Raw genomic sequence first — 12893 nt, 5'->3', positions numbered from 1 at the left:
TCTGTTTATTTAAAAATTGTAAAAATGTATTTAAACAATTTTTTAAAAAATATTTAAATTTTTTGAAATGGGAAAAACTGTGTTTTTCCCCCACCTTGAGCCTTACCGCAGCTGACCACACAGGCCTGCATTTCTAATCACGGTTATCAATAAAGTGATGCTAGATTCTGAACAAAATGATCCTGAATCCTGAGCTCAGTTACGATGACCACATATGTAGTAAATGAATTATTAAAGCATAGCTTTTATTTGTATACCCTAAAATAAATAGTGAAACATTTTGAAAAACTTTCATATTGCATACTAAAACAAAATAGTTACCTCTATTCTTCTTTCAGCGCCCACAAAGGGAAAAGCTAACATCTACAAACAGGCAGATCATTACACTATTAGATTAAAAAAAACTCCCTCTCATTGGGAGAGATACAACGTATGGATGCGGAATGGGAGATTAAAAAGTTTCATTGTATTCACCCTCTGGCTGAAAATGCCCAATGGAATTTTTTTTATTTTGTTTATTTTTTTGTTTTTCAATATTTCTTTTAGGGTATACTGATAAAGCTAAGTTTTAAAACTCTATTTACTACATATGTGGTCACAGTTCTCGCAGTGATTAGCCAGCAGGGGGCCATCATCTGAGCTCCCAGCGCGGTCAGTATTAACAATGCTAACAAAGAACGCCGTATCATAAGTAGGATGTAAAGCCTTTTCACTCGTTTCATCTGTAAACATGAAGTCGGCAATTTGGATCCTGCTGATTCGGGAGACTTCACCCTGATGACTTGTGTACCAGCAGGGATGGGTCACCTAGCATATAATAACCAATCCTGATATAGTTAAATTGTTAAATTAAATATCCCCCAAAAATATGATAACATAATAATATGTATCAGAAGTATGTTTGCCGCAGAGGGATGTGAATTTGCTGCCCAAGTCAGTTCAGACCCTGGTGTCAAATTGTTCACTGGCTGAGCAGGGGTTGCCTGCAGCATATGAAAAGTCCGAGTGGCATCTCCGTTCCTCACAAACAGGACCAAGTCTGACTCAAGCCCACCCCGGTTCAGCAATACTTTCGTTTTAGGACAAGAGGTAACCTGTTTGCCGTTGAAATATAGGAGGCAAAATTCAATTGATGGACGACAACCAGTCCAAGTTTTCTAGAATCCTTTGAATGCCATCTCTTTGACAAACAGTGATATTTGTTGTGATATTTATATATAGGAGCTGGGATATTCAGATACTTTGTCCCATTTTCTGTTATATTTGGTTGTGAATAAGGAGCGTTCTAGTAAAGTTTAAATGTAAAATATAGTATATGCATTTGTTTCTTCTCATTGTGCATCTAGACAGCATATAACCAAAAGTGCCAAGTTTGGAGCACTCACCACAATCAATCTGTTGCTTACTGTTAGCTTTGCTTTATCTAATTGGACCAGAATTGTTTGATGTTTATACTGATAAATGTGGCGTCAGATCTCACCATTGTTTTGTATCGTTATTATTTTTTTCCCCCCAGATGTAATCTTTAAAAAAAAAATAACAAATAGAATATGTGACTTTTTACCCTGTGGTAAGACAAGGACATTTCCAGTTAACTCGTTAAAAATTGTTACATTTCACTTTATCTGAACCCACAAAACTGTCAAACTATTGTAACTCGGTATATGTCCAGTCATCAAGTGCAATGATACTATTAAAAGGATGTCCGTGACCAAAGTCAGAGGAAGAAAATACTGTGCTGTGCACTGAATATCACCTTAAAAACCTGCTATATATATATGTGTCAGTAGCGTTTTTAATCCCTGGGTTAAGTAGATAATGTGGTATGTGTATGAAAAGCATAGTGCATCAATTTTATTTCCTTCTAATGTTTTAGCTAATTGTATAAAAAAATAACTTTTTTAAAAATTATATTAAAGAGTAATTGGCTTCCCTTGTTACTGGATGGTAAGGTGCTGTTCGCAATCCATGAAGTTTGGAAGGGTTTACTTCTCCAAATAGCCTCTGATTGTCTGCATTTACTTGTCAAGCTTTTTTGTTTTGTTTTGTTTTTCTCCTTAAATGTGAAATGTTTTAGAATCCAGCAGTTTTGCTTTGAGGTGAACTTTGAAACCCTTGGATTGAGCAGTGTTTGTTACATGGCGATCCATAAGTAATGAATGAAATATTTATTTTCAGTAGCGTTATTTATTGTTTGTCTTTATTTTCCTTTTTTTTTTAGCATGAATTGCAAGGTTCACTGCTCTGGGCTTTTCTGCATTTTCATGATCCCTTGTCACTCTTTTCTTTCTTCTCCCCCTCTGCATTTTGTCATCCTCACGCTTCTCTTTTTCCTTGTTGCTTGTTATGGATCGTTTTTCTTTAGAGTGCCTGGAAGACCAAGAGGTCACCCAGCTGCTGCGCCGCTTTTCCTCAGAGTACCCCCAGTCTCGGAACGTCTATCTGGATGGGGCTATGGCCCACCACCTGCACCAATGCTACTATCACCTCCGTCTCTTCAAGAACTGGCTGATCTCGGGCCAGGACGATATGGAGTGCCTCTACGGTACTGCACGCTTGCAGCTGTGCCTTCTGCTGTGGTGGCCGAGACAGTTAAACTGCTTTTATGGAATGTGAAATTGCAGATCCCAGAGTTCCGAGATCGGCATATGAATGTCTGTCTGGCCATTAACCTGCCCCGTTGTCCCGGTTTTCCTTTCATGTAATCCGCTGAGCTGCTGTGCATTTTGGCGTTGCATTTAGTCTCGTGCGGCTGTTTGAATGCTAATTCTGCATCTTGAGAGCTTCTGTCTGGTTGCTGTTTTTGTAAACAAAGTTTGCAAGCGGTGTAGGTTATTTTATCTGTTTTTGTGTGTTTTTCAAGCAGTCTTTAACACATTAAAGCTTTTGTCTTCCAATTAAGGAGATACTGGTGTCAGGCAGCTGCAGCACGTGAAAATATCAATTTACATTTTGGGCAGTCATTTCATCACCTCATTTTAACTTTTTAGGTTTGTTGGGTTTTTTTTGCAGTATTTACACATGCATTGCAACGTTGCTTTGAATTTCTTGCACATAATACGTGCAACTGCAGGTAAAAGAAAACTGCGTCTGTGTTCAGCGGCATACCCTGGGTATGGCAATACCCCACAATGCATTGTTTTGTCAAATTTTTGGGAAGGAAAGGGATAGGTACAGGTGATTTATTTTTACAGCGTTTGTAGTGAAGGACTACAAATAGAGGGTACGTTTTTTTGAGATGGTTTTTATTTTTTAGAATCTTTTTCTGTCTTTTCACTTTAATTTATTTTTTTTTTAACATTTTACGTATTTTTTCATGTTTTTTTATTATCAGTATTGTTAGTATTTCTTTCTAAGAGGTAGAAACTGCTTCCTCTTTCCACGCTGCTTTTGTGGCACAGCACTTGCAGCATCTCTCTGTGACTGATCACACTGTGATCAGCAGCAGGGAAACTTGCTAGGATAGCCAGTGGTCTCCATCAGTGTAAGGAGGATTCTCAAATGGATGTTCGGCCATTTAAATCCCCCGAATGTGACTCATTTTGAGCACTGTCACATCCAATCCCTCAGCTTGGGATCATAAGATATAGCTCCAGCTTGCAGAGTGGAGGCTGGCCTTATTCCTGTGCACTCGCAGTGATTTAGCCCCGATAATGCTTAGAGCGGTAAAATGTAATATTGCTTCATGCCTTGTTAACTGCTGAAAATGTGTGATGTAGTCCTCAGGCATTAAGGGGCTAAATATTGGAGTTCAGATAATTCTGTTTAAGGGGGATAATCTGAAAAACCAAAACAGCATGATGTTCCAGAAAAATTACATTACGAAACATGCTTATCCATTTGGCCTAAAAATAGCCTTGAAACTATTCCTGGGCTGAGAATATAAAGCTTTTGGTTGTCCACTAATAAGTCAGAAGTTTAACCCCTTTCTTTATTGTTTAGACCCCAATAAGTCTCATAGATACATGTTCAGTAAGGACATCGTTGCAGCACCATGTTTCCCATGCATTGTGCTGCTGAATTTGTTCCCCATTGATACGAAATAGGACTAAAGGCATGTCCCTTTTTTGTGATTGTCTTATTCTCTCCACACCAAACCAGACGTCTGCCTCCTGATATTATATTAAAGGAACATTTTAGGCATTCTTATTTTGTGCACTATTGGTGAACCCATCCACTGTCCAGTCCCAGAGCTTCTAATGCAAACTATTGACACAGGCATACTCCGCATTAACATACACGATGGGGTCCAGAGCATGTACGTAGAGACAAAAATGTACTTGAAGTGGAGCACCACATTTTTTTCAGTCATCGGTATGTGTTCTGCGCTGCAGTCGTCTGGTGATTTCCACTACAAAACACTAAATGCTCAAAGGACACAAAAGACTCTTGAAGGATAAACAGATGTGCTGCCTCCATGCTGTTATGTGTCCGTTTTCACAAAGCAAGCGTACGTTACCAGGAAAATGGTGCTGCGATTATGTCCTTACTCACTAATGTGTTCTTAAAGTGGATGTCCTTGAAGCGGGGTATGCCTGTACTTGCTTTTAAGTCTGACAGTTATCAGGAAGTTACTGCTTGACTGGATCCATGACTGGATGAAGAGCCACCTGGACTCACCACTAATTATTTTTGTGACTTGTGTAATATGTAGTATTCTGTTATGGAACATATCCAATCCAATGATTTGTTTTCACTATAATTTGGTATTTTAATACTAATTTGCAACATTCCTTTAGATGAATCCATTTTGTCTATGAGAGTATAAAACACTACTTCATTTTCTCGCTGGATTCATACATAATACGATGTCGTTTGTAATGATTAAGGTGCGTCCTTAATCTGGTGTAATTTAAAAATTAATCTTAATATAAAAGTTTTAAGAATAAAAACGGTTATGGACATAGATTAGTCATGTAACCGTCTAGAAGCCCTTAATTCTGGATTCGTAATATGATACAGGGTAATGCAATACAATTTTGTATTACAAAAACAGGACTATTGCTGGTCATGTGCATATGCGCACCTCTACTTTTCTAAATCCTCAACTAAAATTGGGATTTTTTTTATTGTAGTTTAAGGTTTATTTATGTTTAAGAGAAAAGTCATAAAGACTTATGAATAGGACCACCACACATTTTGGAATCTTGTTTACAGAAAAGAGCTTCAGTTACCTTAGAGTTGATAAACTTACAAAAACGTACTTTAGGGTTTGTAACTTTAACTGCATTTTCCATGTTTTGAAAAAGATTTTCTGAACGGAACTCCATACACAGCTGACCCTGTTCACGAGGCCATTAGTGTAGTTTATGGTATCATATATGATGTGTGTATGGATATCTATATTTTTGTTAAGGTCTAAGAGATGTAGTTCTTTGCAGTTTACAGTGTAGTAAAGTGTGAAGTACTATAGGTGCAGTCGTTGTAAACACAGTGGTCTTCAGACACCTTGATTGGTGTACAAATACGTTGGGAAAGGAAATCCTGCCCAGTGGAGCTTTACGTACCAAGCCATGATGTCATCAGCATGTGTTTGATGATGTAATCTATGGTGCTATGTATTTCATTGCAAAGCACATGGGGGAGCAGTATAAAGTGTTACACTTAGGGAACTCGTTTGTTTCTCCCTCTAGTTTGTAGAGCAAATAAACATATACAGTGCATGTTTCACTGAGCACGTACCAGCTTTAACCCTTGGCATGTCTTCAGTTTTCAGAGACTATATACTTCTCTTAGTGTATCTCGTTTCTGTTTTTTGCGTTGGATTGTATACCTTTATTGTTATGTCCCGGAGCAGTCAGTTTTTGTTTTCTTTGACTGATTACAGATATAATAGCGTATGGCAGTATAACAGCCATCTGTCCCACGTTGTTCTGTTTGGGGTTTTTTTTTGTTGTGTTTTTTTTTTACCAGGGGGACTGCTGGGTCTACTAAGCCTAGGCCAGGATACATCACTGCCTACTGTTGTGGTTCTCAAACTTTTTTGTGCAATGCATTTTATAAGGGTATGTTTGAAAAATTGTTAGCCCTCAAGTATCCTGTTGTGCATAAGTGTGTACTTTTACCAATATTCAGCTAAATGGTTGTGTGTCCGTAGTAAGTGAATATTATCTACTCCTTAAGATGCTGGTTTATGCTCAGATCGTTGTGTTTCTGGTGAAGCATATTAATGAGATACATGTTGGGGGAAACATACAAACCAGCTGCCGATGCCCTGTACAGACTACACAGGTATATGGAAGCTATTGAAAACGTATGGGTCCTCTGTGCGACCTTCTGGTTCCCTGAATAGCCATTTATTGCCATGGTATGTCTGCTAGCGTGCATGACTCTAAGAAATCTACAAAGAGTGGGGTAACTTGCTTTGTTTTCTCTGCCTGAATCGTGAAACAGTTCATTGTGGCACTTCTGTGGCTTAATTATAGGAATAACTTTCCAGATTGTAAGTGTTGATCCCTATTTGTGTTTGTGTGTATTATATGATTGTTCATAAGTTTTTTTTCTTTTTTTTTTCTTTCAGGGTTTGAAGGGTGTTCAATGGTCCCCACAATTTACCCACTGGAGACTCTCCACAACTCCTTATCCCTCAAACAAGTCAATGAGTTCTTGACTACAGTTTGTGAAAAGTTTGCCGAGACACATTCAAGAGGACCGTCAGGTATACAAAGAACACTGCTTTCCTTCACTTATAAATGCCTACCATGTAAACCAGAATAAAGTATTTTTAGCATATATATCATATATAATGTTATGTTTGTAAATGTTTATATAGTATATTGATATGCCGATAAGGTATGTTGACAGATATAGCCAAGTTAGAGTTTTGAAATGGCTACTCAAGGAGCTTCGTTTGTTACCATATTAACCCTTAAGATAAAATAATTTTAAAAAATTCATTAAATCCCATTGGCCATGATTGTGCATTGTTTTTTTCTGTGCGTGTGCTGCCATGCTATGCATTGTCCTCACTTGTGACATGAAGTGGCATCAGGTAAGTATGCAGTAGAGCTACACGTTGGTAGTATAATTATTAGATCTACGTAGTTATTCATAACTGTATAAACATTGGTAAAATGGCATAACTCTTAATTTATTATTCCGTGTTTACTACATCTATTGTTTACTTGCTATAAGCTTCAGTAAGGATGAACTCTGTGACACAACATAACACACAAAGAATATTTAGTGCTTGTGGAACGCTTATGTTTCTGGGTAAAACACTGCTAAACCTAATGTTTAACATGACCTAACTTAGTACTAGCTATACTTTGTGAAGATAACCATGTGGATTCTTGTAAACAGCTGGCTGTGACTCCATGATTCCACGCCAAACATCTTGTGATTCCTATCTACCGCAAAGGATCCTTTCTTCATCGTCTCTGCGCCAGCGTTCAGAGAGGCCTCCCTGGTGTAAGTATATTCTGCATTTTTAATGGATATTATTTACCTCTACTTACCATTTTGAGCTCTGACCCGGTTGCAGATATTTTAGATTAATCACTTTTACAAAGCCGCTGTGAATGGTGTAAAGTATACTTGAAGGCAAATACTAACGTCCCACGTAGTAGTAATTGTAACCCTTTTCACGTCTACTTGTAGACAGCAGTGGACCATCCAGCACAGTATCTAGCGCTGGGCCCTCATCTCCAACGGCTATGGATTTGTCTGCTCGTTTTAACTTTACTGATAAAGCGTCTCTCGTTGACGAACAAAGGAAAAAACTAAATCTCGAGGATATTCTGCTACCGCAACAGCCAACTAGAGAAGACTCCTCCAACAGCGAAGATATGGGCAATTCTCTAGGAGAAGAACCTTCGAATACAGATTCTGCCCAACTTCCAAGGCAACCTTCTAGAGAAGCAGCTGCACCGATTCAGCATTTCAAGGAAGAGCAAATCTGTTTTGGTCTAGAGCCTCCTGGAGACGCATCATTGCCAAATCACGAACAACCCAAGGGATCTCTTTGTATCCAGGTCATTGCATCTGATAAGCAAAGTGTTTCCAAAGAGCAGTCCCCTACAGGTGACCAGGCGTTAACAGGATTGGTTCTACAGGGCCAAGAGACATCACTGTAATAGTATCAAAAAAAATCTTTGACAACCCGGACTGTGTTCTACTGACAATTTCAGCAAATCTGACTTTTAATACAACAAATACTGAAATTATTTATATTTTAATGGGGGAATTAGCCATCCCCCTCCATCCATATGAACATAATATACTGTCTGGTTACATGGATTTTTACAATATTGCTCTTCTCCTACACAAGATGAAATCTGCTTGTGGCCATCCTTTGTTGACTGGGCGGTTACGGGTGTCACTTTTTGCACTGTTTGTAGTTTGACAAGAAAAGAGATGCTTTATTTTTGATTAATTAACCGACTTGCCGTGTAATTGTATAGTACACCGGCCTGCTAAGGACGTAAGAAACGTGCACCAGCAAGCTAGACTTCTTAAAACAAAGTGGTGAATAATCATGGATGTAACGTTGACATATATTTTTTTCTTGTGATATTAGGGCACTCTGAGGTCTGTCTGATCAATGCTTATAGCAATACAAAGACATGTGCTAAGTGATGGCACATAGGGTAATGGATACACACTGTGTTTTTCTTGTGGTAAAAGTATTATACACTGTTGCTGATTAGTAAAATCAGACTCCTAGATTTCTCTTCAAAAAGAAATATAAAAACAAAACAAAGAATTTCACTCTGTTTTAATTAAGATTTCTCATCCGAATCTCAATTTAGTTTTCTCCTTTAAAATGCTTGCAATGAGTTTCGACGAGCCCTCAGACGTAGAGATTCATTCTTGAAATGGCTGAATCCTCTTATCTTGCTCTTCTGGATCGTTCCACCAGTAGTTGGGTTCTGAAACGCGTTGCGGCTGTAACAGGTTATCTGCGAAACCTCTTGCAATCTGTTATGAAAATCGTGTAACATTCTCTGTTTCGATTAAATACAAAAAAATGATTAACTGTCATAAATGTTTTCAAGATCTCAGCTGTATAGTTTGCATACATTTTGACCTTTTCCAGCAGTGAAATCTGGACACTGGTATTATTACCAAAACTACCTGATTTGGCTCGTGTTAATAAAAACTGTGGTTGTTACTTTCCTGTCTTATTTCAGGTTGTTGCTGGGAGGACTGATCCAGCGAATAATGTTTCTCGATGCAGAACAGCTTTCTACTGCTGCGAAGGTTAAACCGAATTTGCACTCAATCTTATGGTACTTCGGTTTATGCCAGAATGCTTTTGACTTGATGGAAAATCCGCTATTAATTGTTCTATAGCCATTGGGGAGCTTTTTGTCTACCTAGAAGATTTTACTGCCAGGAGGACATCTTGTTTGTTCTATTTTTTTATACATACATAGATATATATATCAAAAAAATCAGATTTTTGCTAACAGTTTAGAATTCTCTTGTAGAACAAAACTGACCTTTAGGTGCCAAAGAGGAATGGAGTTAATTTGTTAGACGGATTGTCTAACCCACTAGCTCTAGAATGTTGAATTATGGCTACCGGTTTTAAATCAGGGTGACGGGATTTTAAAAACAATCCAAATTTAAATGCATTTTGAGATTCCTTCTATAAGATGGCGATGGCATTTTTAATAATAGCAGAGAACTCATTTGCAAGATTGGTTGAAAAATTTTGATTTTTATAAACTTTGTTTTAAACAGAATTACATCAATTAAATTGTTTTCACAAAACCGGAAGCCTTAATGAAGAAACGTGTTTAACAAGAATAGATATTGGGTATATACAATGAAAATGCTATTTTTAGTATAAAGTAGATAGTAAAAATTAAACAAGATTAATGTATATTATATATTAAAATTATATATATAAGAACAGTTGTGTAATTTAAATATTTATCTAAAATATACGGACCATTTACCACTGTGCTGTACACAGAACATTAGTGTCTACTAACACTGTATATGTATTTGTGATCAGTAGATGTACTGTCAACTTACAAACCTCTGTGGGTGATTGGGATTTATTGGCCATGGAATCCACCGGTCTGGCTTTTTACATCTTTGGATATTGTGTGTGGAATTTCTGGATTCTCTTTTCACTTTATATTGTGGTAATGTTTCTAAGGGTTTTGATGGTAATTTCTATGTGTATGATATCTAGCGGTGTGATTTTTACATAGTGTTTCATCATTTGTCTTCTTTTAGTCATTAGATCCTTTCAACGGTTTGCCGGGGTAGAAAGGTACAGGGGAAAATGTAAAAATGTCTGTCTAAATACAGAAACTTGTTTGCCAACCAGATGGATTTGTTCCCTATCCAAACGCTTTGGGAAAGAAGACCAAGATTGCACTAATCCTGATCTCGGAGGTCCTTCTTTGCTAAGCCTACACAGACGTGTGAATGTTCATAGAGGTATATAAGTCCAGGAACTTCCCCTGCATGCCAATGGAGGATAGGCATAGCATGGATCGAGAGGGCAGAAGCTGGGTGGGAAATTGGTAGCGTGTGGTCAGAATGGGGGCAGCCTGCATATGGTCCTCACTTCCAAAACCACTGTACTCTAGTAATGTCTGCCTAATGGGAAATCTGGTTTGTATATGTATCTATCTTAGATTGCAATATACTTATAAAAAGCCCCTTAATAATTGATCTTCAGAAGTGAAGTAAGTAGCACTGGAATGTACTAAGGCATATATATATATATATATATATATATATAATATATAATATGTATATCATCTGTGTTAAATGCTAGCCAGGTGCTTGGGCAATCCTGCATTGATAGTTTTCCCATCCCCCTGGTAGCTCTGACATATAAAGTGAATGTGTGTAATTGTCGGTGATTTGCATTTCATCTGTTGTGCATTCCTGGTATTGATTCTGACGGCTGTGCTTTCTTATGGTTACGGAACCAATTGTATGGAATCCTCTTAACATGTTTCCATTGTCACTTCTTCATTACCGCTAAATTGTATTTGTTCGTTTTCATCAGAAACAAATGTTTATATTGCTTATTATCCTCCCGATGGACTGAATGTACCTGTGAATCAACCATTCAGTACAATATACCATGATTAAACTGCTTCTCATATTACATTGGGGTGCTTAGTTATATCATTGTATGTCCTATTGTTTGTGATTGACGTATTTATGTCTACCTGTGTCTTTGTTTTCTGCAATTGTTTCACATATAATGTAAGTCAGGGTTACCTTTTTGTTAAAACATTGAACACCAATAAAATATGGAAAGAAACCAAGTAAAATTAAATCTTTCACAGGTCCTATAGGATCAGAACGTACTTTGTGAGTATTCATAACTCTTTAAGTGGACCTGTCATCATGTGAGTGATTAGATAAAATAGGAATAAATTCAGCGTCACAATGGAAGGCAGACCTACTTTCAATGGAAGCTTTTCTCCTCTGTGTTCGGATTTGGAGAATCTAATTTGATGATATGATTTGCTGATAAGTAAATAAAGTTATTCGTTTTTGGGTTTTTTTCTGGTAATTGTGAGAAAAATGGTTTTATTATGCTTTGCTTGAGCTACAGCGCTCCTGTGTAAAAGCAATAAAGTTGTTGGAAAGAAGAGCTGTGTCTCTGTATTATCACAAACGATTCATGTTCATTGTCAGTATGAAATTAAATATCCCATCAGAAAGCGTAACCGCTAATGGCTTCCTCCTTACAGGTTTGTATTTATTTCCTTTATAATAACCCCTTAAGGACCGGGCTCATTTTTTCTTTTTGTACCCTGTGGGACTGAGGCTGTTTTAACACTTTTGCGGTGCTTGTGTTCAGCTGTAATTTTCTCCTCACCCATTTAGTGTACCCACACATGTTATATATTGGGGGTTTTTTCAGGGCAAGATGGGCTTTCTTCAGATACCATATGTTTTGATCATATCACCTTATTTACTATAAAAAATATAATAAAACATGGTGAAGATTTGAAAAAAAACACCTTTTATGACTTTTCTTTGAAAAATCTTTTACTCACCTACAAAAGGAAGTAAAAAAACTAGCTAAATAGATTCTACTATTTGTCCTGAGTTTAGAAATACCCAATGTTTTTATGTTTTTTTGCTGTTTTTTGTAAGTTATTGGGCAATAAGTACAAGTAGCGTTTTATGATTTCCAAACCTTTTTTTCCAAATCTGGTAATTCTGCCTCCATCTCCTCTTTGGAACATCTTTGAAGCCGGTTAACTCAATTAATCCCCATCAAACCATATATTTTTGAAAAACAGACACCCCAGGGTATTTCAAATGCTGGTATTTTAACCCTTTCCATGCACTAATTATACAATCAAACTTTGTAATAGTAATTTAAAAAAAAAAAAAATTTCACACGAATTGTAATTTAGTTATAAATATAAAGGTCCTGGTATATGTCACTGTCAAACAACACCCCAATATGTGTTCAGCAACATCTCCTGAGTATGGTGATACCCCACATGCATAGGTTTGTCAGATTGTTTGGCTGGTAAAAGGCTACTTTTGGGACATGTGTAATTCAGGTAGTCATTTGGTCATTCTGTCTCTATATCCTTTTTGGAACATCTTTGAAGCCGACTACTTCAATTTACCCCATCAAACCATATATTTTTGAAAACGAGACACCACAAAGTATTTTAAATGCTGGTATTTTAACCCTTTTATCCATGAGATTCTACCACCTGCCTTTCCCAAAATTTAATTTTGTATTTTTTTTCCACACAAATTGTACTTCAGGAATGAATTCATAGCTCCTGGTATGCGTCACTATCAAACAACCCCCCAATGTGTGTTCAGGAACATCTCCTGAGTGCAGTGATACCCGACATGCATGGGTTTGTCGGGTTGTTTGAGATTTAAAATCCCACATTTGGGAAGTGTGCTTTTTTCTCTATTTTGGTCAGTCTGTACCT

The 12893-nt window shown here is 37.2% G+C and overlaps 1 protein-coding gene across 1 annotated transcript in view; it reads left to right on the top strand.

The window, feature by feature from the left end:
• Positions 1-8075, top strand: part of LOC149278444 (inositol hexakisphosphate and diphosphoinositol-pentakisphosphate kinase 2-like) — a 52442-nt gene extending 44367 nt beyond the window's left edge. Inside the window, exons 27-30 of the mRNA XM_089501990.1 lie at positions 2366-2545; positions 6521-6658; positions 7303-7410; positions 7600-8075. Coding sequence (XP_089358116.1) covers positions 2366-2545; positions 6521-6658; positions 7303-7410; positions 7600-8075 — 902 coding nt within the window. The remainder of the gene's footprint in view (positions 1-2365; positions 2546-6520; positions 6659-7302; positions 7411-7599) is intronic.
• Positions 8076-12893: the final 4818 nt, after the last annotated feature.

This window comes from Sceloporus occidentalis, unplaced genomic scaffold, assembly GCF_023333645.1.
Source record: "Sceloporus occidentalis isolate IW3139 unplaced genomic scaffold, rSceOcc1.0.p SCAF_189, whole genome shotgun sequence".
Lineage (NCBI taxonomy): Eukaryota > Metazoa > Chordata > Lepidosauria > Squamata > Phrynosomatidae > Sceloporus > Sceloporus occidentalis.
This window is presented reverse-complemented; position numbering and strand designations above follow the sequence as displayed.